At 37.0% G+C, this 27013-nt stretch overlaps 1 protein-coding gene and 1 pseudogene across 1 annotated transcript; one reads left to right on the plus strand and one right to left on the minus strand.

Annotated features, from left to right (window-relative positions):
• Positions 1 to 6288: 6288 nt before the first annotated feature.
• Positions 6289 to 8232, minus strand: LOC149202912 (uncharacterized). Its single transcript, XM_089401724.1, has 2 exons — positions 7515 to 8232; positions 6289 to 7190 (listed from the first exon to the last, which is right to left on the minus strand). The coding sequence occupies exons 1-2, from the start codon at positions 8230 to 8232 to the stop codon at positions 6289 to 6291; spliced, it is 1620 nt and encodes a 539-aa protein (XP_089257850.1).
• A 4144-nt stretch (positions 8233 to 12376) lies between these two features.
• On the plus strand, positions 12377 to 20281 carry LOC149202913 (cytochrome P450 78A4 pseudogene; annotated as a pseudogene).
• The last annotated feature ends 6732 nt before the right edge of the window (positions 20282 to 27013 follow it).

Here is a 27013-nt window from a genome sequence, read left to right on the forward strand (position 1 = left end):
CTGCTAGAAAACTAAAGGAGTTGTCAAGTGAACAAAAATACTTACACAACCTGAGGTCTTCACCAAATGCAGATGGTACATTTCTACACTATGGGAATAAATGAGCCGAAGTTGACCATGTGAGAAATTGTTTGATTACCTGACATTGATATATACTGTTAACAAAAATGAGACAACTCACCAATAATGATAGTGAGTGTCAAAGTACCCTGGTACAATCTAACAACTGTGAATAAATGTGTTGAAGTTGAACACTTGAAAGAGTCTACCAATTAGGATACATTGATGTATTCTCACTGTTGATAGCGAAGAAGTCTGCCATTGATGACTACAAACCCTAAGGTACTGAAAAAAAAAAAAAAAAAAAAAAAAAAAGGGACTCTATACATTATTCCTGCAGAAATGAGTTGAATTCGATGGGAGAATATTTGTTGGAAGGAAGGCATAAAGGCATCCCAAATCAACCAATGCAAGTGTAACCCGTGGGCCAATAATTTGGAAGAACTCGGATGAAGAGAGATGAAGTAGCCATTCCGAAGTATATTTCTAATGTACACAAGATGTGGCTAGCACACAAAGGAAATCCTCTAAACCAACCAATAATGAAAGCTGACACAGAGGCGAGGGATCCACCAATATGGTCAAATGGAAACCAAGGTACTGCATTAATCCCAATGTGTGATAATGTAAGTTGACATCAACACAAGGGAAACCACTCAATCAAAGACCCATAATATTGATCAATGTTGAGCACAAGGTCACCTATCAATGATGTAAATAGGGCCAGGGTGCGACTCTAGGTCTACTCTTTAGAGAAATTTTCCAGAGTCAATAAGATTAGACCCACCAATAAGAAGTCAACAGGTACCTTCTTAACCAGCATGAGTGAAGGACCATGTAGCTTATGTGATACTGAAGATGACTTGACAGACCAGGTATGGCTGACATAATTGAGTCAAGAGACATTGAAGAATGGTTGACAACAAGTTTACTTAAAAACAATTTGGAGATGAAGTGAGGTTGAAATAAAAATAAGGAGCAAAAGCCCAAAAATTAGACAACAATTATTTTCCTAGCACAAATATTGACCTGTCAACCTTATTTTCCACATCATTAACAATAGGCCATTTTTTGATTGGGAATATGGGAATCATTTTCAGTGATGACAATCGGGTTATGAAATTGGCATGTTTCTTCTTTGGCGAGGATACCCATCAGATTGTCCAAGAAAGGAGTAAATATTTGGCCCGAGAGCTAGCAAATCCCATCTCAGTGACCATGTAAAGAAACATAGTATCTAACACTTTAGATAATCCATTGGACATAGCCTTAGCTAGGACAACCTTTTCCCAAGGGGGCTTCACTCAATGAACCTCTAACATGTCACGTGCATACATGGCATATTAAATAATACCCTCAATTTGATTACATATTGGAAAATACCTCTAAAAATCACATTATTTAAACCCCTACCAATACAAACCTAATACGCCTTCTCAATTTAAAAACCCTACTTTCACTAGATATTGTAGGCATCCATTTTTTCATTAACATTTTTTATACCCCTTTATATTTTTCCATTAACTTTGGGCTCCATTTTTTATACCTACCAATATAAAATGCCTCTACCCCCTATATATCTCCCAATATACTATGTTAGTTTCTCCTTAATAAATATTCCCCAATATGAACCCATGTGATATGGTATTGCTCCCCAAGTGAAGCCCTTGTGCCTTTTCCCTAGAAATGGAGAGGAATATTGAACATTTTATGGAAAAGGTAAAAGATCAAGATAAGAGCTTAAATAAAGAACATCGAGAAATTGAAAAGCTACAAATGGAAAACTAGGATTTATCACATTCAATCTCTTATGATAAAGATTATCAATGTGCAGTATTGGTGGTGAATAAATCACTCAAGTACATTATGAAGCAATTGCACTAAGAACTTGAAAAACTCTAGAAGGTAGTTTCCATACTCATCTTAGTTTGAAGTGTGGTTAAAGGGAAATATGTGCAACTCAAATACACCTTGTTGGCCATTGATATGATGCATGCATAGAGTATGGAATGCCTCGATTCACTAGAGTCATTTCCAAGAAAAAATGAACTAAGTTGGGAAAGAGTTAAAGCTGAAATCACAGTCAACATCCAAACACAAGAAAAGCTTGAAAAATATGTGATGAAAATATGAACACCTATCAACAACATCACATCATGATAGAGAGAGTAATAAAATCTCACAAGTTAGACTCCATTGGAGCCTTAGGAGAGGTGATACTTGAGCAGGATATGGAACATGACGTATAGGCAATAGTTCTTCCATGATTGTTGGCATTCATAGAAAAAGATACAAATATAACCAAAGAGGCATTAGCACAAAATTTCGTGGAGTCCACTAAGCTACATATCATGCTCATTTTGTTATTTCACATAATCTAAGCTTACCTGAAAATGATGGTTCCAAATACACATGAATATGAAGTCATCACTGAAGGTTTAATTTCGAGAAATTTTTCATCTATTGCAGCAAACTATAAGGCTTGGCGCACACTCATATGACCCAAGAGTTACAAATATAAGTCCAACACTTGTCGATTTTTGGGTTGGGCTCAAGTTAGATGTTTATTTTATTCAAGAGTATTTTGGAATTTTAATGCAACTCTGTAAAATAAACAAAATTAGAATATAATTAAATTACAAATTAGAAATGATAAATCTCATGTAACTCTCAAGTGATTCTACAAAATCTTGGTCCATATGTTTTTTTTGATAACCCGCATTGCATCATTAATAAAAAAATTTAGTAAAAAGAGAAACACCCCAAAAGTTACAAAATGCCATTTCAATTTAATTTTATATCCTTAATTTTATTAGAAAAATACTTATAAAAAAGCTTTTAATATTATGCCATTTACTTTATTTTTCCTTAACCTTGTATTTTTGTAATAGTCTTCATATTTATTATGGTTTTAGTCTTCATGTTTATCTATGTTCTCTTTAATGACATATGTTTTTGTCTTCTATATTGTTTTTTTTAAGTTTTTCTTAATTATTAATTTAATTGTATCTATTTTTATATAGAGTTATCATATTATCTACTTTTATGATTATTTTTTCTATATTTATTTTCTTTAATTTCTATAATTTTCCTTTAATTTTATTTTTATTTATAAATATATAAGTGTTATTATTAAAAAATTCATATATTATTAATCAAATGAATTAAACTTTATACTTTATATCGCATTAAAACGATACAGTTAACGAGGAAATGACTTAATTTAATTAAGCAAAAAGCCCGACGCAATCTATAACAGACACCAATAATATACATCAAAATACCCATCATATACGATACAAAATTACAAACAAGAAAAACACCATAAACCTTAGAGAAAAACAGCAAAATTTAACGTTTGTGAGTTGTCGCTAAGTGTAAATGAGAATCTTAATGTCCCTGTAACTTATACGGTATGGTTATTACACTTTGACAACTCCACCAAACGAAAAAAGAGACTCTTTAATGTCCTTGTAACTTAAGCAGCAAGTATGGTTATTGCCCTTTCACAACCCCACGCATGCACCACTTTGGAACTCGGCGAAACGTTCTAATGACCCACGATAGTGTTACGTACCATCAACGTATTGAACTTCGTTTACTCGCAATAACTAAGAGGTGAATGTTGTGAGTATACATTGTTTTATCTGTGGTTAACCAATAGATAAGTAAATAATCAAAACCTTCGCATTTAAAAAATAAAAAAAATTGTTTTGAAGTTTAATTTGAGCGATAACGATTATGCAGATAGATATCTTTATTTTGAAATGAGGTTTTAAAAATTTTAATTTAATTATTAATCAAAAGTAAAAATTTAAAAATTTAAATTTAATTATTAATCAAAAGTAAAAATTTAATTGCGCTATAGTAATATTTACAAATTAAAGTTATTTTCAAAGTAATTAAGTGTTTTTGGTTCATTCAGTTAGATTCATTAATTACAAGAAAAAGTGATATGAACGAGTGTTACATGAAATATTTTGTGATTTTTTAAGCATATAGTATAGATAAGTAATAGTTTAAAATAAAGCAATTTACAAATTAAAAATCTGCATAAAAAAATTAAAAATCAATCTACATAATTAAGATTTATATATATATGTATGTTTTACTTGTATATTAATTATTTTTATCACCCATAATAATAATAAAATTATAATCGGGTGAATTGTGATTTTCAGATATCTTTCTGAAATCTTTGTTCCTTGACCTCTCCACATTTGAGAGCATATGATGTTCAGTGATAGACGTTTGACCTCCCACTTGTGTAGGGCTTTATTAATGGATATCAGTCTCAGGGTGTCGTCACCAGGGGTTAAATTTGACGGGTGACCCTACCCGTCAAGGAATTTTTTTATGACGTTTTTATTTTTAAACTGCCCATCATATGACTTTTAAAATTTATTTGTACAAGTTTTATCTAATTTCAAATTGTACTCATAATTGTTTAAATTTTTAATTTTTTGTTCTACAATTGGGCTCAAGTCTCATTGCTACACTTTGTTTTGAGACCTGCTGATCATGAATCCCTGCCAACTGTATGTGGCTTTTTCACAGAGGATGACAACTTCTGATCACAAAACTTCAAAGCCAAAATACGCGTTAATCCACAGTTGCTCTGGTGGGGTTACTGGTTCTCGGTATGGCATCACTTTGGACATACGGCAAGGAATGGAGAAATTAAAGCAACGTATAGTGACAGAATAAAAGTAGATCATCACCGACAGCATTCCATATTTTTATTATGTTTGCATATATGCATTTCCATTCTCATATATTTTTATTATGTTGGCATGTATGGATTTCCATTCTAATAAAATATATACCGCAAAATCTGCCAGAAAGGAAAAGTTTAAAATTGTTTTGAATATTAGTCTCTAAGAAATCGGTCATGGTCCTCCAATAACCAACACAGCGTGCGAATTTGAACTATTTTAGGCATCATATTTGGTATATGATAAGCGGCGTGCACATTCAAACAAACTTCACCGAGCATTTTTATAAAGTAGTAATTTATTTAGTGTATATACTTCCCCTTTTTTGGGTGAAGAGTCCAACTTATAAATATTCAACCCAACTTTTCTCTAAAAATTTTAATCGTGTTCTGATTATAATAGAAATAATTCTGATAAGGTAGAAAGGGCGATGTCATAGATTGGGAGGACCATAAAAGTGATGGTGAGATGATCTAAAAGAACTCTATAAAGTAAAAAAAACTCAAGATATGGACTCAAAGCAGATCACATGTGAAGCAATCCGGATTGAAATTTAATATAATATAGTTTATGATAATGAAATATAATTGTATCCCCAGAGAATAGACAAATTGACCAATCTGAAAGGTATATTTGGTAAGATAATACAAGTATCATGACCACCGTCGAATATATATATATATATATACAGAGAATTGCTCAATTCTGTGTTGAAATTCATATGTTTACATTGACACAGACAATGAGACAGCTCTACGTTACATTGCCAAGCTCCTCTAAAGTATTGCAATAGACATTAAATGTGTGTTTCTTCTTTATCAAATAAAATAAAATAAAGATATTGTTAAGCCTTTAAAATCCCAGAAAAGTGCAAACGTAAAAAGTGAAAGGTATGAATATTTCGAATTTGAATGATCTGACCGTGCGGAAAGACCGAATTCCTCGTGGTTCCGAGTCAAGAAACAGTGTTAAGGTTTTTCAAATGGGGATCCGGATGAACTGCAACGGATATGTTCCACGCAATGTACATAAAATGTAAACAAAATTTAATATATTCATCTAATCCCAGAATATTTAATTATAAAGAAATTAATACATTGAAGATTTCAAAAAAATAATAAGATAGCATCTCAAAATTGCTATATAAAAAAAAAAAAATCAATTTTAAATACATATTATATCAGAATGAGACTTTCCTCCTACATCTGCAGAGACAGGTCATTATTGTTTTTCATTTAAAAACTACAGAGACAGTCGATAACAAGTGTCAATCAAAATGGCATTCGTGAACGCCGTAGTACTCGGGCCTATTTGCCTTCATAGACAAATAAAGCTGGTGATGGTGTGCAGTCCCCGGCAGAGAAACCAAAAACATAATGTGCATGAACTATGTAAATGTTCAAAAAGTAGATTCAATATCACCATGTACACAAACTAAATTTTCGACAGTTTCACCAAAAGAGGTAATTGTCAAAACACCACTATTACAAACATAAAAATAAAAGCAAAAACTTTAAATATTTAAGATTCTCCTTTCTTTAGCATCTTTCCAGATGTCAAATACCCTATCCCATTCCACCATAGATGAATCAAGCCCTGTTAGAGACACCCGCATCAAGGCATCCAATGCAACTAATGATAGCTTTGTTCTTCGGACATCCTTTATTATGTTTTGTCTTGAGAATCCTCTCTCACAAGCAACTGTACTTGCAGGAATAGTAAGTATCGCCTGCCATAATTTTGACATGTGAGGAAAATTTGTATGCAACCCTGTAACATAAAAAATCCTCCATGCATCTTTCATAGATGATCCCTCGCAATTAACACGAAGAGTGTCAACAAATGGATGCAACTCTTTCAAACAAGCCTCAAAATCAAATGTAGTTTTGTTTTCTTCACTTTGATAATAAGGATGTTGTAAGTGTTGAAAAATCTTTTCGAGCCAACGCTTTGAATTTCGTTCTCTGCCATGAACATCCTCTAAATAATGGCAAGGGCTAAACAATTTTGCTGAGTTGAAAAATGCAAGATCAGGGAATCTTCCGTTCAAATTCTCTACAAGAGCTTGAACATAATCTTTTGCAAGTTGTTTGCAACTTTCTATTGAACCTTCAATACACGGTTTCCATGATTGTTTTTGTATATCAACACAATCATCATATGCATGTGGAATTGATACAAATCGTAATTCATGCTTGTGAACAAGCCCCTCCTTATCACAAATTTCTAAAAATCCAAATTTAGAGGCATCTATAAATTTAGATAAATAACATGTGCCATCTGCAAATGTGTCGCTTCTTAAAAACCACCTTTTCAAAGTGTTTACCGTGACATCTATGGCTGCCCCTAAAGAGCTGACATCAATGTACTCTTCTTGGAATTGCTTGTTCAACTTGTTTAATTCACACATTATATCTGCAAGCATATGTAAACAAAATTGTACTGAAAAGATTCTTGCCTTATCATACCATGAGTCTTTTCTTTCATTTTTCCACAATGTTAATATGGGAGGCATAAGTGCAACAAGTCTTTCAATGACTTGTCCCCTTGAAAGCCATCTAACTCCATGGATTTGAAGAGCTTGAAGAGTTTCAAGTTGCATAAGTTCCTGTAGAGCAATAAGTTGACTATTTCTTTTCGTAGAATTTTGCAGCCAAGAATATACCTTATTTGCTAATTTCTCAACAAATAATAATTCAGGTATTTTTTTTGAAGCATCTGATGCAGCTAAGGCTTCACGATGAGCAATGCAATGAACACCTACAAGATTAGGTACATCTTTCTTCAAGAAAGTGATAAAACCATTTTCATTACCAACCATTGAAGAAGCGCCATCTGTGGAAACTCCTATCAATCTTTCTGTTGAAAGGCCCCTTGATTCCATTAAATGTTTGATTGCATCATAAGTTGTTTTCCCTCTTCCATCGCAAACATTTATGAGCTTTAAAAACTGTGAAATTGGAGGACCCAATCCTTTTGAGTTTAAAAACGTGGCATAAACCACAAGATGTTTTTCTAAACTACGGTCTGTACTTTCATCTAACATCAATGAAAAAAAAGGGCTATCTAGCATTTTGGAAGTTTGTAGCTCTTCAAGGTACTGAGATATAGCAAAAAGGAATTCTTTTGCAGCCATGTGATTTGTATATGATGTGTACTCTTTGTTCTTTGGCATATTAGGCGTGTGTAAAGACATTGTAAACAAACAAAGAGATTCATATTTTGAAAGTGGTAGATCCTCTTGTACCATCCAATATACTAATTTCATAGTAGTGATGACTCTTTCTTTGTTCATATCATCAATGCATGCAATATGTTCTGTAATAGACTTCGCCTTCTTCTCATTTCCACATATCCACTTTGCCTGTGAGAGTTTATGAATGCTTGAATTAGCATGAACAATTATAGAATCATGCTGCAATGTAGAGCAACTAGTCCCAATTCCCCATGGCCCCATTGCCTTATGCATTTCACAATATATGCATTTCATAACTGTTTTTCCTTCATGCTTTGCCTCTCTCAACCACTTATACTTAGTTTTCCACTGATCACGAAACTCTCTTTTTACTTTCATTTTTCTTTTTTTTTGGGTGGTAGGTTCTCCGTGGTGAAATTCTTCATCACTTTTTTCATTATGCTGCAACATATCATATTCTTCATTATGCCCCAAGACATCTAAATCTTCATTTAGATCAAAATCATGATCTTCTTTATCAGGCAATGAAGCTTGACATGTATTAGACCATCCAAAATTTTTTTTGATAGAAAGTTGATTTCCTTTTTTTGAAGACATTTTTGATATATAATACCTATATAAAAAAAATAAAGTATTTAATATATATGAATTTCATTTCATCAAATTAAACCATATTAAAAAAATAATATTGCATTGTTACTCTACTGAAAATCCCAAACACTAAAAATAAATCTAAATAAATCATTTAATAAAACTATAAAAATACATCTTTAACAAATTCAATTAACTAATCCAACAAATAAAATTTTACAACAAAAATCCAAAACTAAACAATATAACAGCTGTTACAAGGAGAGGTCATTTATAAGTTTTTATTGTAGGGGGCCAGTGCCAGTGAAACAAAACAGTGAATTAGGGCCCAGGGGAATTACCAACAAAAAGGTCATGCGTCTGAGGACAGAGCTTACCTATAATAATAATAAATGTGACAGAATATTAATGTGTTGAGAAGATTTCTGCAAGCATGCAATCTCTGTAATAATAACAAATTGTTTTAATTCCAGACAACAAAATTGATGATCGTTTAAGATGGTAATCAAAATGCAGATTGATCGCCTGACAGAGTCACATAATATTGCAGGAAATTAGAACCAGGTTCTATTCCTGGACAGTTTTGGCAAATTAAGTAACTATGGGGTCACGAAGTACACTACGCTGCCACTGTCTGCTGCTATGGCCTGCTTATTGCGTGAGAGGGCAGGCAATATACCAACTGCTAGCCTCTGGTTTCTCTTACCGCGTAGATTTATTGCAGAGCAACTTCTTTTGTTTTATTTTTCTTATTAAATATATATATATATATATATATATATATATATATATATATATATATATATATATATATATATATATTATAATTAACAATAAAATCATAATAATAATTTTAAAAAATATGTAATTTGATATTTTTTCATAATTAACTATAATTTATATATATATATATATAGATATATAATTTACAATAATTAAACATATTATAAAATAAGTTTGTTGGGTTTATAAAATAAGTTTGTTGGGTTTATAGACTTACCAATCATTTTATTTATAAAGGAAAAATACCAAATAATCTTCAAGCAACTTTAAAAATAAGTTAAATTGATCAATTTAAAAATCAATTAATCTTACCATCATATCAAAATAAATTACTAATAAGTTTTGATTCCAAAATTTTCATATTTTTTTTATAATTTTATTACAAGCGAAAGCATCATAATATTTAATTGCCGAGTTTCCATAATTAGAAATTAAAATAATCTTAAACTTTAATTGCTGAATGAAGGAAACAGAAAAATTGTTTGGCAGCCATATATCCATTACTGCCTCCAAAAGTAAAATAATGCAACATTTCGCTCTCCCCAAAAGTCAAACTGGGGCATAATTCCATCCAAAATGCTAAAATTTCGCCTCCTTAGAGTACACCAGCAGGAGACAATCAAATCTAATGTAGTTCATAGGGATTGCCATTTATATGGGTCCACCTAGAAAAAGACATGAAGCTCACTGTCTCGACATATATGTTAATGATCCATTCACAGAAGTAATGATTATATAATATTATAATTTTTTAATTAGTTGCTGGATGACTTTTTTTGTTCTGGAATTAGCCTCTTTAAAAAATGATCCATTCACAGAAGTAATGATTATATAATATTATAATTTTTTAATTAGTTGCTGGATGACTTTTTTTGTTCTGGAATTAGCCTCTTTAAAAAATTGGGTAGTCATAAATTTGTTGTGGTCCATATTAATTGTGGATGGGCATGTCACCTATTTGTTTCTTGAGAACATCAGTAATTGCTATCAAAAAATTGGAAGCGGTTTCTCCATCTCTCAAACCAAGAAACTATTTTTGGACAAAAAAACACATTTCTGGTGCCAGAAACATTTCCAGACCTAGAAAATTGTCCTTGAAACGCTTTCAGGATGGCACAAACATCTTGGAAGTTTTCAATTGGTTTTGGAAACTGCTCAAGCTGTTTCTTACTAAATTTCCAGAAACAACTACAAACCACTGGCCGGTTTTTGTGATCTCATTCTTAATTATTATTTATAAAACATTAAGAAATTCACTTAGCCTAATCCTAAAATGGCTTACTAACCCTAACCCATCAAAATAACTTCCTTCTAGTTATTTTATTTGTTCTTAATACTCCAACAATAAAATCAGATATTTTAGAAATTAGAATCCTAAGAATTTCCTTAATAGAGCACTAGATGAAGCAACCTGAATCTAGATCTGGTGAGTTGGACAATTTCTGAATAGATTTCGCCGCTTCTGGTGGGAGGCCTAATGGCCGATATACTAATGGCAGAACCATCCCTGATATCTTGGGTCAAGAGCTGGGAGCAGAAGCATTTTCACCGCCGTACTTGGCACCATCTACTAGAGCCTAGAGGAGAGATTTTAGTGAAGGCAGGGGTTCTCTATGCATCAGGAGGTGGCGGAATACTTCAAGATACAGGAAAGCTTTTTGTAAGTAATGTGTATATTAGTAGCATAGATTCATCTAAACCAGTGTGTATATTAGTTGCATAGATTTATCTAAAACTAGATGACCCAGAGAGAATGCAATTTCTAGTAATGTGTGTTCACCTTTCAAAGCGGCTGAATTGGCAGACGGGTGTATGGCCCTCCACAACGTTGGCATCTCAGGGCTCTGCGCGTCCTTCAACGACTGTAATGGAGCTCGTTTGACCCAACGTTCCAGCTCCTATGCAACCGCGAATCGGCTTATGATCATCATTCGGCCATGGTATGGTAAGACTCTGCGGACAATGGTATGGCTTGTCAGCCTGAGACCTGAATAAGCTCTTCGACTCTGTTTCAATTACCAGTCGTTATGGGGTCTCTCTCACCCTTTCTGAGCTCTATGCGGCCGCATATGTGGCCCACCGTATTAGAAACCCGCTACTTCACACTTCAATCTTCGTTCATGCAAAAGATACAGCTCCTTCAGGCTTCACCCAGAACACATGTAGATCGGGATTCGGCTCTGTATGACCCAACACTGCTGCAAATTGTCGTGCAGGCTGGACACCAATACCATCAACCAAATTTAATAAAGCCATTAACAGCTCTCAGTGGATTGTTAATGCAACAGGGCTCAGAATTTATTTCAATTGGTGAAAGTTGGTGGACCGTGGACGCGTCACGCCAACTTACAACATACAGCGTACTACAGACGGTCCGATCCCGATTCCCGAATCCCGACTTGCACGCTGGAGCCTGGAACTTGTATGTTAAATATATATATAATATATATATATCAAAAAATTATTAAAAAAAAACTTAAAACTTTTCATTTACAAACCTGCCCGTCAAATTGACGGTTTTAAAAATTAATAGCCAGTTACGGTTGACGTGGATATTTGAAAGGTGAACGTATTTTACATGTAAAATCGCTAAAAACGGGCAGACGGGCGTCAAATTTAACCCCTGGTCGTCACTCTTTCCACCTCTGCTTTCATAGAACAAATATTTACTGACAAAGCTGCCCTCTCATCACATCTGTCTGACGGCGGACAAGATTGATGACATCAATCATAATGGAATGAATTGCCGAGCAAGGAGGAATTAATATCGTGCATCCATGCATCGCCATCTAGGATGACGTGGAACACATTCAATGGATTTGGTATTCCCTGTTCCACTAGGAAAGTAAATCGGGCTGGATAAGGCCGGAGATGGTGCACGTTATTTTCTTGTCGGTCCTCGTGACCCCCCCTGCTTCACTCCTCCGGCTATAAGAGGGCGTGCGCTCTTCTTCCAGACGTCCTCTCCTCTTCCATTTAACTCGCTTTCCATTCATTCATTCCATAATTACTTACGTCTGTATCTTAGGCCATGGAGAATCCTGAATCCTCTTCAACAAGGGGCTGGTGGCTCTACGCCATTTTTATTACAAAGAATGGAGTACCTGACCATGTATTACATTCCACGGACCATGTTTCTACAGTGGGGCAGTGGACACTCTATATAGGACTGCTTATTGTTGCTATTTGTGGTGCAATGGTCTCTTGGTTCAGCCCTGGAGGATGTGCATGGGCTGCTGCGAGACACAAGAAAGCTATCGCCATTCCTGGCCCCAAAGGATGGCCCGTTATCGGAAGCCTCATGGACATGAGTGTCGGATTTGCTCACCGAAATCTTGAGTATCTGGCTCGTCTCCATGGTGCCAAGAAAATCATGGCCTTTAGCTTGGGCTCAACGCCAGCCGTGATTACATCGGATCCTGACGTGGCCAGAGACCTGCTCAGCTCCCCTCACTTCGCAGACCGACCACTCAAGCAATCCACTCAGCAGTTAATGTTCGGCAGGGCGATGGGGTTTGCGCCCAACGGTGACCATTGGCGACTCCTGCGAAGAATTTCTGCTACTCATCTCTTCTCTCCACGCCGAATTGCGGCCCACGAAGTCGGTCGTCAGGTGGACTGCACGACAATGCTTTCCGACATAAGGGATGAGTCTGATATTAATGGCGGCGCCGTCACGCTCTGTCGACATCTCCAGAAAGCGGCCCTTAATAATATAATGGGAAGTGTCTTCGGTCGACGGTCGGTGGATGCCGAGACTGAGAAGAATCTTCGCGAGATGGTGAATGAGGGATTCGAGCTCCTTGGAGCATTCAATTGGGCTGATCATCTGCCATGCCTACGAGTGCTCGATCCACTCAGAATCCACAGCCGCTGCGCTCGGCTTGTTCCGCGTGTTACATCGTTTGTGAAGAACATCATCGACGAGCACCGACAGAGGGATGACACGGCCGACTCAGACTTTGTGGATGTCCTGCTTTCGCTCCGAGGAGACGACAAGCTCGACGACGATGATTGTTGGGTATTTTTAAATGGAGAAATACCAAAACCAGATAAAATAACCACCACAGAGACAATGCTCGGTTTCCTCTGTCCAAGATCTTTTGCAGAGAACCTCTTTAAAATCAAAATGACTCACAAGACAGCATTACACAGTCACAACACATTTCTATTAATTTAAAACTGAAACTCTGTTACATATTTCTTCCTCTGTGCAAAGAGGGAATCCAAAAAAAAACTCTGCTGCTCTCACAGATTTTCCACTGCTGTGGATGTTACATAAAACAGTTTCAAAACATTCCTGTGTTTTTCATTTGCAGACAAACATTACAGCACTGCTGTGCATATATCCTCTGGTTCTCCACGCTGCTGCTGCGAACACCAGATATGTTTTTCTTCCATGTGCCATGCATTATATTTTAAAAAGTCAACACACAAAACATGAAAGTTATTACATACGATTTCCTATTTAATACATGCCGTATATAAATATATATATAAAATATATATTATAACGTGCCCATACCCATATTAAAAGGACCTCACCAAAACTTCGTAAATGCATTAAAGGCCACAGCGTTTCCTCCACGGCGGTCAAACTGAAAACTCTTTCACTCCACGCAACATTTAATTTGATGTTTGTTGGTATGCAGCTTCAATCGATCAACGGCGGAGAACACGGGAGCAAATCCAACGGTGGAGAACAATATCAGAGGGCCAACATGTGCTGAACATTAACTCCCAAGATTCTTACGTTGCGTTACGTCAGGGCTGAACCACGTGTCAGCTCCAAATTGTATCGGAGCTCCTTGCCGGATTATTCCTTCCGCCTGAAATCAACGCGAGAGCTTTCCGGCGAGGTTTATTGACCGGTTTCTGGCAGCTGCGTTGAAATTAGATTTCAACACTCCCCTTTAATTTCAACAGCTGGGCATTCGGTCATACCCAGACACTTTCTCAAAAATTCAAAGCTCTTCTGATCCAATGGCTTTGTCAAGATGTCTGCAACCTGTTCTTGAGTCCTGCAATGTTCTAGGAAAATTTCTCCATTGTTCACCAATTCTCTGATGTAGTGAAACCTTGTATCAATGTGTTTCGTTCTTTTATGAAACACTGAATTCTTTGACAAAGCAATAGCAGAGCTATTGTCACAAAAGACCACTGTTGCTTTTGCCTGCTCTTGGCCTAAGCTTCTCAACATTCTTTTCATCCATACTGCCTGACATGCTGCTGCTGTAGCTGCCACATATTCTGCCTCTGCTGTAGATAACGCTACAATGGATTGCTTCTTAGAAGCCCATGAAATGGCTCCTGAACCCATATTGAAAACATAACCGGAAGTGCTGTTCCGATCATCTACACTTCCAGCCCAATCGCTATCTGTGTACCCAACCAAATCTGAATGTTCTGAGGCATGATATAGAATTCCAAACATTTTGGTACCTTTGACATACCTCAAAATTCTCTTTGCTGCCTGCCAATGTGCCTCCTTCGGCCTCTCCATAAATCTGGAAATTAAACTAACAGCATACATTAAATCAGGCCTAGTTGCTGTTAAATACATAAGGCTGCCCACAATGCTTTTGTATAAACTAGGATCAAAATCCTTGTTGCTGTCCTCTCTACTGAGCTTTAATCCCATCACTGTGCGAGTGATTGCTGCCTTGCACTCTTGCATGTTAAATCTGCCCAAAACTTGATTTACATATCTTGCTTGAGATATAAAAATTCCTTTTTCATTTTGATCTACTTCTATGCCTAAGAAGTATCTCAACAAACCCATGTCAGTCATTTCAAATTCATTCTTCATGACTGATTTAAAATTCTCAATAAGATAAATATCATTTCCAGTGAAAATAACATCATCTACATACAAGACAACAATTAAAATTTTACCATCCTTTTCCTTGATGTAGACTGTGGGTTCTCCTTCACATTTGTCAAATTCATTATCCAATAGATATGAATCTATCCTGATGTACCATGCTCTTGGCGCTTGCTTCAGCCCATAAAGAGCTTTCTTCAATTTGCACACTTTGTGCTCTTCACCTTTCTTCTCATATCCGAGAGGTTGTTCCACATAAACCTCTTCTTTTAACACTCCATTTAGGAATGCTGATTTCACATCCATTTGGTAGACTTTCCATTTATTTTGAGCTGCTATGGACAGCACTGCTCTCACGGTTTCCATTCTTGCAACCGGTGCGAAAGTCTCCTCATAATCTCTCCCATACTGCTGCTTGTAGCCTTTGACAACCAGCCTTGCCTTGTGCCTTTCAATCTTGCCTTCAGCATTGCTCTTGGTCTTGTAGACCCATTTCACACCAATGACTTCTTTGCCTTTTGGTAGCTCAACCAAATCCCATGTTTTGTTTCTCTCTATGGCATTCATCTCCTCATCCATAGCTTCTATCCATTTCCTATCTTTGATTGCTTCTTCAAAATGAATAGGATCATCAACATGACAATACAAGGCAAATAAGGAATTCATTCCTTCTTCATAAATGTCACTTAGATTTCTAAACTTCTTACCTCGTTCACTTGGTGTGCAAGTGCTTGAAGATGCACTTGAATTTCCTCCTTGTGGTGTGCTTGGAGAAGCACTCTCATTGATCCTCAATGGTGTACCTTGCTGTCCTTGTGTTGGCGCTGTTGTTTGGGGATTCATTTCAGCCACCTCCTCTTCATCTTCATCATGAGACAAACAGTTCTTGACATTGACTATTTTCTCTATGCTTCCATCCCAAGCTTCCTCTTCTATGAATTGAACATCTCTGCTGACAAAAAACTTCTTGCTAGATGGAATATACAACCTGTAGGCTTTGGATTCCTCACTGTATCCAATGAAGATGCATTTCTCTCCTTTGCTGTCCAACTTCCTCCTTAGCTGATCTGGTATGTGTGCATAGGCCACACACCCAAAAACTCTCATGTGGGTGACTCCTTGCTTTCTCCCACTCCATGCCTCTTCTGGCACTTTGTTCAAGACTGCTTTTGTAGGACACCTGTTTAATATATAAACTGCACAATGTACAGCTTCAGCCCAATACTCATTTGGCAAATGCTTTGCCTTCAACATGCTCCTTGCCATATCCATGATGGTCCTGTTTTTCCTTTCAGCAACTCCATTTTGCTGCGGAGTGTACCGAGTTGTGAACTGTTTATGTATTCCATTTTCTCTACAAAACTTTAGGAATTCATTTGAGATATACTCACCGCCTCTATCAGTTCTCAATACTTTTATGTGAAGCCCGCTTTGGTTCTCCATAAGTGCTTTGAAATTTTGGAATTTCTCAAAGACTTCACTTTTGTTCTTGAGGAAATATATCCAAGTCTTTCTTGTAAAATCATCAATGAATGTCAAGAAATATAGGCTGCCAGCTAACGATGGAGCTTGCATTGGTCCACACAAATCTGAGTGGATAATCTCTAAGGGTGTCTTTGCCCTTATGCTTTTCCCTGATGGAAAACTTTCTCTATGTTGTTTGCCCAATATGCAACCTTCACAAAGGCTGTCCGGCTTCTCTATCAATGGTAATCCCTTTACCATTCCTTTTCTGCTCAGTAAGTTTAGACCTCCAAAATTTAGATGCCCGAATCTCAAGTGCCATAACCAGTTCTCATCCTTTGGCACGCTTTGGAAGGCCTCTTGGGTGACTGCTGCCATTTCCCTTTTGTTCTTCATGTCTGCCCTGATCCAGAGAGGGAACATCCTGTTCCTTGTCATCTTCACTTCAGCAATGCATCTTTTGCTGGGTGGTATGTCCATGATGGTGCACACATCATTTTCAAAGTAAACATTGTAACCCTTTTGGATAAGCTGTCCAACACTCAATAGGTTACATCTCATTCCGGGGACATAGTATACATCTGATATGGTTTTCCTTTCTCCTTGTTTTGTAAATATTTTTATCTCCCATTTTCCCATAACAGACACTTTACTATCAGTCCCTAGTGTGACCTCTGATTTCAAATTCTGATTTAAGGCTGAAAAGAGGGCTACATTCCCTGTCATATGGTTGCTGCAACCTGAGTCTAAAAACCATATGTCCTCACTATGTGTTTTAGCCATGTTACAAGCTAACATGACATTTTCTTGACTGTTGTTTTCTCTTGTAACATTTGCATTTTGTCTGTTGTTCATATCATGCTGTTTCTTTCTACAATCACTAGCATAATGTCCATACTTTTTGCAATAATAGCATTGAACATTATATTTATCATACCTTTGTCCTTGAGCATGATACTGATCTCTTTGTTGGCTGCTGCCTTGACCTTGGTTCTGATTTGGATTGATGCCTCTTCCTTGTGCATTTGATGGGCTGTTCCTTCCACCTCTGTTCTGGCTTCTGCCTCTTCCTCTTCTGTTTCTTCTTCCTTGACCTCTTCCTCTTCCAAAGGACATCTGGGTCTTGAAAGCTTGCTCAAGGGATGAGTTTTCATTCCTACTCAACCTCTGCTCATGAGTTATCAGTGATGCATGTAGCTCATCAACTGAATATTTTGAGAGATCCTTTGTCTCTTCAATGGTGGTGACTATGGCATCGAACCTTGAGGGTAAGACCCTCAATATTTTCTCCACTATTCTTCTATCTTCAATTGTTTCTCCATGAGTTCTCATTTGTGTGATTACACCAATCACATGAGTGAAGAATGAGTCAATGTTATCTGACTCCTTCATGTTCAAGTTTTCAAAATCCTTTCTCAGCATTTACAATTTTGCTGTCTTCACTCTCTCCATGCCTTGATAGGCTGTCTTGAGAGTTTGCCATGCTTCATGTGATGTTGTAGCTGCTGCTATCCTTGGGAATATACTCTGGTCCACTGCTTGATACAACAAGACAATGGCCTTTGCATCCTTCTTCCTATTGAGCTTCAGCTGATCCTTCTCTCCTTGAGTTAATGCATTGAACTCAGTTTCATCTGCTGGTTCCTCAAACCCATATTCTACTAGTTCCCATATATCTTGAGCGATGAACAAAGCTCTCATGGTTATAGACCAGTAGTCATAGTACTTCCCATTAAAGTGTGGGAGCTGGGTGTTGAACATACCCATGCTTGTGCTTGCCGTTCCTTGCATCTTGAACTATGGTTTTAAATCCTTGACTGTGATTTTTTTTAGAACTGACTGTCTTCAGCGATAACAAGAGAAATGCTTTTGGGGAATACCTGAATCCTTCGCTGTCTGAGTCTTCTGTCTACCTGAGGGGTTTTGCTGCAGCAACAACTTTCTCCCTTCAGCTTCTTTAACTTCTTTAAAGAGCCTAAGCCTTGCTCCGATACCACTGTTGGGTATTTTTAAATGGAGAAATACCAAAACCAGATAAAATAACCACCACAGAGACAATGCTCTGTTTCCTCTGTCCAAGATCTTTTGCAGAGAACCTCTTTAAAATCAAAATGACTCACAAGACAGCATTACACAGTCACAACACATTTCTATTAATTTAAAACTGAAACTCTGTTACATATTTCTTCCTCTGTGCAAAGAGGGAATCCAAAAAAAAATTCTGCTGCTCTCACAGATTTTCCACTGCTGTGGATGTTACATAAAACAGTTTCAAAACATTCCTGTGTTTTTCATTTGCAGACAAACATTATAGCACTGCTGTGCATATATCCTCTGGTTCTCCACGCTGCTGCTGCGAACACCAGATATGTTTTTCTTCCATGTGCCATGCATTATATTTTAAAAAGTCAACACACAAAACATGAAAGTTATTACATATGATTTCCTATTTAATACATGCCGTATATAAATATATATAAAAAATATATATTATAACGTGCCCATACCCATATTAAAAGGGCCTCACCAAAACTTCGTAAATGCATTAAAGGCCACAGCGTTTCCTCCACGGCGGTCAAACTGAAAACTCTTTCACTCCACGCAACATTTAATTTGATGTTTGTTGGTATGCAGCTTCAATCGATCAACGGCGGAGAACACGGGAGCAAATCCAACGGTGGAGAACAATATCGGAGGGCCAACATGTGCTGAACATTAACTCCCGAGATTCTTACGTTGCGTTACGTCAGGGCTGAACCACGTGTCAGCTCCAAATTTTATCGGAGCTCCTTGCCGGATTATTCCTTCTGCCTGAAATCAACCCGAGAGCTTTCCGGCGAGGTTTATTGACCGGTTTCTGGAAGCTGCGTTGAAATTAGATTTCAACAATGATATGATCGCAGTTCAATGGGTAACATAATTAAGCACGACACAACTATTATTATTTTTGTGTTAGAATTAAAAATTTTATGGTTAGAATTAAAAAAATTCGTCTCTTATTTTGGTTTGATGCAGGAAATAATATTCCGCGGCACAGACACAACGGCTTTGCTTACAGAATGGGCAATGGCAGAACTGTTGCTCAATCCACAAGTGCAAAGCAAACTTCAGGGAGAGCTGGATGCGCTTGTCGGGCGCAACAGAAGCGTAACAGAAGCCGACATCGAGAAGCTGCCGTATCTACAGGCGGTGGTGAAAGAGTCTCTGAGAATGCATCCGCCGGGGCCTCTCTTATCATGGGCCCGCCTCTGCACGGAGGATTGGTTCATGGCAAATGGGATGTGCGTTTCGGCGGGCACGACGGCGATGGTGAACATGTGGTCCATTACCCACGACCCAGAGATCTGGGAACGTCCCCATCAATTCCGTCCAGAGAGGTTTCTCCCATCGGAAGGCGGACAACATGTGGATGTCCGGGGAAACGACCTGCGGCTTGCACCTTTTGGTGCCGGTCGTCGCGTGTGCCCGGGCAAGGCTCTGGGTCTCCGGACCGTTCAGCTGTGGGTGGCTAAACTGTTTCATCATTTCACATGGGTGCCTTCTCCTAACCATCCGGTGGACCTGACAGAGAAGCTTAAACTATCATGTGAAATGGCAACGCCCCTTACAGCCATACCTGTGAGCAGGATCCCACTTCCTTCAACTTAACAACAATTCTGTGCCGCTATACTGTGTCCTAATTCGCTCATGGGCTTTTACTGTATTATTCCCTGCTCACAACCACCAACTTATATATAAAACAACGTTTTCTTTGTACTTATTCCCTTATTACGGCCACAACCTTACACATAGAAACAGCATTTCCTAATTCATTTTCTCGTAGATGACTGTAAGAAATTTCGATTTTGTACAGACAATATTGAAACTTTGGAGTTATTTCGATTTTGTATAGATGATTTTAAGATATTAAAAGGCCCGGTATAATTATTGTAATTTCGATTTTGTACAGATGATTTTAAGATATTAAAAGGCTTGGTATGATTATTGTAATTTTAAAGAAAGTTCGGGTTAGAATCTGGGAAAACAATTTGCGATCAAATTTTGATTTTTAATTATTTAGAATATGTTTAATTTTTAATTATTCAAAATTATAAATTAATTAAATATTTTAAAAAATTAAAATATTCTAAAATTTAAAACTCAAATTTATAATTCTAACCCAACTTTATAAAATTTTAGACAAATTTCACCTTAAAAATATAAACAAAACAAACCACTAGAAATTAAATAATAACAATCAGACTAAAATATATTTGAAAACGCTTATCTCGATGAAATGGGTTTCGTTTTCTAATAGTACTGTTATTTGATTGTTATATTTGGAAACGCATCTCTCGATGAAGTGGGTTTCGTTTTCTAATAGTACTGTTATTTGATTGTTATTTTTTATTTCATTGATACATTATGAAATTATAATATTTTATTTTTAAATTAATAAAATAATATAAAAATATATGTATTTATTAATTGTGTTTTTTAAAATTGAATTTTATTAATTTTAAAGGAACAAGTTATATCATGAAATCAGACACATCAAAGTATGTTGGGATGATTCATGAGTTTTAGTGAGCAATCTATTACAAGTAAAGATAATGTTGTTTCTTAATATTTTTGAGAAAGTATTATAGCAATTAGATGAGTCAAATTTGATAGTCTTTTCTCACTATTTGAATAATGAAACTTATGGTTGGGTTTCAGCCTAAACTTTTCTCATTCTCCTTTGCCAAAATACTTTCCTCTAGTTAGGGGTGAACCAATGCTACTAGGGTTGCATTGTAACTTGAGAGGCTTAGCTGTTAGGAGATGTATTTTGTTGTTGGGAGTTTTTCTTCCTTTGACTTCCAAAAATCTCCGTATCTGATGCTACCTTCAAATCTCTCCATCCATAGTAGCTTCTCTTTGGATCCTCATTACAAAATGCCCCTTTTGAAGAGGGACATGCATTCTTAAAGTGCCCAAGATGTTGGCAATTTCTACACCTAAAAGTCATGTTTTCATAGTCCAATGGCTGGGTACACACCTTACCCTCCCACTTGAGGACAATTTTATCTAGTAAACCTTCATTGAAGTCCACTTCCATGCATATGCAGATGAAACTTATAAATATGTTGTCAATCTTTTCTATCTACTTTGATGAAGCAACCTAGAGAGTCACCAACATCCTCTAGGATCTCTCGCCAACTCCATTGAAGAGGAAATTTTGGAAGTCTAACCCAAATAGGAATAGGCAAGGTCTTCATGGTAGGAGGATTAAACTCTAAAAACCATGTTGAATGAAGAGACCATCCCAGCCCCAAAACTAGGGCCCCTAATAAAAAATATTATTTCAGTCTTCTAGATCTTTGAAGAAAACCACGAAATATCCTTTCAAGAAAAATAACAAATCTATATTTTGGGACCAGTTCTAGTACGCCTAATCCTGGAGGGTAGATGTCAAGGTCAAAAGATGTTAAAACAACATATAATCCCTCATCTTTTAAAATATGTTGTTCTCTTATTAATGATGACATTCACAATTTCAAGTTCCTCAAAAGTTCACCTGCCTCCCACACTTCGCCATTTTTCCGAAAATCCTCCTGACTAGGCAACTCACTTTCACCAGATCCCACATGAACTGTGCACTACGCAATCTCAACCCTCAGTGATGCAACCCTGCTACCTGGAACTGCATAGTGCGTAGTCACTATTCCCCTAGGAAGTTGAACTTCGAAATTCCAGAGCTGAGCAGACTGCCTTCGTCACCATTATTGCATAGTAGCTTCTCCTTCTTCTCCCACTTCAATGGAGGAAATTCCAGAATAGCTCAAGAAGCCTACAATGAAGACTCACTCCTCCAATCTCCAAGAGGATGTCACCATTCACAACTCTAATCTCAACGTTGATATAGATGTTTGTTATCCTCTATCTTATTCACATCATGACTCTTTGTACCATGACCTGCTTGGTCAATCTGCTTCACCAACCAATTTTTCACATTCTCTTGGTTCTCAAGCTGTTGGCTGAAAATTGTGATCAAGTATAAGGTAGTCACACTACGCAGGAAAATCAGCAGAAAGGTGAGGACACTATCAATATTTCCTCTATGTTTCGAAATCTTTCATGTCAAAGCAATGAGTTTCCATTATTAAACAATTCTCAACCTTCTAATATTGGTGGAAAATACAGTACAATTAATCCTTCCAATCAACCCCCAGGCTTGGGCATTAATCGTTCCAATGATGATAATTTTATTTCTTTGTGTCGTGAATAATTCCCAAGTACATCATATGATATTGTGGTTCCTCATGAAGATTTTAATTTGGATCTAGAATCTTCTTCGGTCAAATAAGGTGTTCATATCGAAACATCCCCTTCACCTCACTATCCTTTTTGTCCTACCATTCGCAACACATTCACTTGCGACGAGGATACTCCATGTTCTTTTGTTTCTTCGTCCGATGAGTCCTTGATTGACACAAGGTGCTGAGGTTGTCCATGATGAAATTGAAAATAGTAAAATCGTAGAAAGCTCTTCCCTACCCCTCATCGTCTCTTCTTTTGCATGAAGACAACTCTTCAAATATTCTTGCTCATGAGATCTCACCAATTCATTTTTCCCTGAATGAGCTATTAGAAGGGCCTCTTCAATTGACTAATCTGATTTTTGTTGAAGCTGAAAAAATTGGTGAAACTTCTGACAGAGATAGTTTCCATCCGGAGAGAAGTTTTGAAATTAGCAACAGAAGCCACCCTCAAACAATGCATGATCTGGTTCAAGCTTCAAAATGCGATGCTACAATCTTGGAAAGTTCCGGGACTTGCCAGGGAGTCGAGGCACTTCAACTTCCATTGAAGGTTATGTCAGGATCTCGCGACTCTGGTAAGCCCCCCAAACTAAATTAGATCTAGTTTCTCTCAAAAAATCTGTCTATCTGCATGGTTTCACTTGCTGTGGATTTATGTGTTAAATTTTTTTGGTGTTTCGGGTGTGATCTTTCGAATTTTCAATATTTTAATTCTGACCAAATTCAAGAATATGTTATAGTTCATTCATCTTCATGAAAATTTCTCACATAAAACTCTGGTTGGGAACATACATCTCTCATGAAGTAATGAAATTGTGAAGTTGATCATCTCAAGGACTAGCTTTGCCTGCAAGAATCATACTTATCGAATTTCTCCCTTAATGGTTAGATCCCCGGTCTTCTTGGGAATCTTGTATTGCAATTTTGCCCTTTTATCACACCAAAACTATCCTTGAATGATAATGAATGCACAAGTTGTCACACGAATGCAGTTCATCTCCATTCACCATGCCTCAACTGGTCTCATGCATTCATGGTGCTAGAATCCCTTTTGAACTCTTTTGATGACCATGATGCTTGTACAACTAGTCACAAATTGTAGGAAAGTGGTCTGGCATATCTAGCTCGCAAGGAACTTGGTTTGATTTTTCAGAGCATTCGCAAGATTGTTCAAATTGTTTTTTTTCCGTTTATTACAAACTAGGAAACTAATGCTTCTACTAGCTCATCTGATCATTTATCTATCTTGGGTAAATTTCATTCAGCTTATCATCTTCCCATCAGCACATCCAATGAAAGTTCATTCACACTCCTTGATATTCATTGTTTAACATCTCTCTGTTCAAATTTTTGTCAAGCAGGTGAGGGACTTCAGCCTCCTTTGATGGTTATGGTAGGTCCTCACTGTCTTGGCATGATTTCCGAGAATGATTAGATCTATTTTCCCTTATCAAATTGCCATCGTGATGCTGCGCTTTGAATTGAAAACTAATATTTTCAAAGATCACGAGGCTTTCAAGAGGGCCATCATGAATTTTATGATCCAATCATTGAATGGTTGGAACAATCCCACTTGGAAATATCTGTTGTAGAAAGAAAGCTTCAATCCTTCCTTGTGCTTCCTAAGAATCTCGGTGTAGATGAAAACATATCTTGAAGAGGCTTTCGAGGTTTGTTTAAAAATGGTATTCATAAAAAAGGTAAGCATGTGGATTGGATTAAATTAGTAGTTGTGGCACATATTTCTGCCCACAAGCAGGACCTTCTGTTTCTTATGCAGGATTTTCAAGTTTTTCTATCTTCTGTTGCACATTACTTTATATATGTTTTAATCATTCATATAATTATGGATTCAGGTCGGAAACAATCATGGTGGCTTCGCTGGAAATTTCATTTTACGTGACCTTGACCTTATAACTATTAGGTTAGGAGTAGGATTAGTTGCATAGTTAACTTTCCCTTTCCTGCACTCATTCTGCACTGGTTCTCCGTATTCCATCCTCATTTCCTTGTTTAGATTCTACATCATGTTTGCTTTAGTCATTTTGTTCTCTTGTCTTTCGATTTTGTTTCTTGGTTTTATGTTTCCTTTCTTTTTTCTTTATTTTCTTTCTTGTTGAGTTTTCCTTTTGGTTTTCATCATATACAAATAAGTGTTGTGCCTTCCTTCTTTGTGGCTTCTAAGTGTGTATGTGGTTGAAGTTCAAAGAGCCTTGTGACACTTCAACATTTGGCCAATCGTGTGTCCGGCTTCCTTGTAATTGGTTGTATCTTTTGGCTGATGAAGTTCTGACATAAAATATGATCTGTTCATAAGGAAAACATTGGTCCAACCATGGACTTATGCCCACTCTGGGAACATCATGCCTATACTCAATTTTCTGCTTTGGTGTTTCAAGCTTATCCAACTAGTAGAAATGGAGAAGGGGAAAATCTAAATGAGAAAACCTAAATCAGAGTTATTTATATGCTTCTCTGAAGGAACAACCTCTCCTGCTCTCAATAAGTCAGGATCCCTCTTCCACCCCAAAATATATAAGTGTCAATGCACAGTTCTCTTTAATAAATAAATGAAGGCGAAATAAGATAAGGGCTTCATGCGCAGAGAGGTAAAGCGAGCAACTCCACCGGGGTATTGTCCAGGCTCGCTGGTAGTGGAGCAATGTCTATGTTCCTACATGACTCCGTCAGGGTACTGTCCAGGCCTAATGGAAATAGAGCAACAATAGAGATGAAAAATTATACTTTGAAACTCCTAAGCTCGCAAGATAAACTACCCTCCCAATTTGAAACACTGTGATTTGGTTGAATCTTATGTTGTGTTCAATTGAGAAGGTATAAACGGGACCATGTCTACCCATGGGGTAAGTGGGGAATCCAAAGTAATCTACATGATGAATCAATACTCCCTAAAGGACCAAGGACCTACACTAAAAACGAACCAAGACAGAGAATCTAGAATTCAATGAGTGTGTCACCAAGTGTTGTAGCGGCTGCAAAACCCTCCAAAATTTTGGTATATACTTGAATTTTGGAGCCTATTGTGGATACTGTGATCGATTGTTCTTTAGTCACATATTGGTAAGTTGATGATCTCAAGTTCCCTTCTTCAATCTTAAGAGTCGTTCACCCTTTTATCTTTGTATAATATGTGTCATCTTTGGGCATAGGATTATCGCTTGTCATACAAAGGGAAATTTGTTTTGCTTCAAGGGGAAATAGTTGTGAGAATGGGTTGTTCTCATTACATAGACATGTTTTTCACTCTTGAACAAGTGTCACCTTTATCCTCCCAAAGTCTATCATCGAAGCCGCACTTGTCGTACACTACCATGAAGGTTTTTGAATTAAGCGAAGTATGTTTTTATATGTTCTGAATGGTCTATGTTGTATCATTAAGTGTTAAAGTGAGAGATCATAGTCAAGTTCTATCACTCTTCAAACTGGTTCCACTGATCCCACACTTAGCCAAATTCAAGAGTTTCCCTAGCAACCTACCCTCATCCAACTTTCCTGAATTGCGCACTTTGCATCTACAACCCTCAAAATTTTCCCTTGCCCACTAGAACTACACAATGCGTAGAAAGCCCAGCCTCCCTTGGCAACCAAAACTATGCAGTGGTTTCCTCTAGTTTCCTTCCCTCAACTGGAATCCACCTTCTCTAAAAACTATGCATTTTTGCCCCTTAGGAATCCCAACTACCCAATCTACCTTGCCTCCTAAAACTACATAGATGTGTCCTCCCAGGGCCTCATCCCACAGTAGCCACTGCCCAATTAAACTGTGCAATTTTATCTCTTAGTGGCCATGGAGATGGATGACATGCTATATGAATCTCAAGGAGTTGAGGATAAAATATAAGGATACCAAGGAACCCAAGGTAAGATAGAAGATCAGGACCACATGAAGATTCCATCTCATGCATAACCCTTTGGAGGGTAGGTATGGAAAACAAAGTCCATCTTTTAAAATACACCTCTTAGTGTAGCTTGTAAGACTGTTTATCATTGTCATATCATTATGTCTTCAATGACATGCATGGTTACAAGCACTAAAATTCATTCCATGTGTTTCCTCTAAGTGTCTTACTCCCTT

The sequence above is a fragment of the Pinus tabuliformis genome, chromosome 2_1, assembly GCF_031772625.1.
Source record: "Pinus tabuliformis cultivar Carrire ecotype Pingquan chromosome 2_1, CPIR1, whole genome shotgun sequence".
NCBI classification, from domain to species: Eukaryota; Viridiplantae; Streptophyta; class Pinopsida; order Pinales; family Pinaceae; genus Pinus; species Pinus tabuliformis.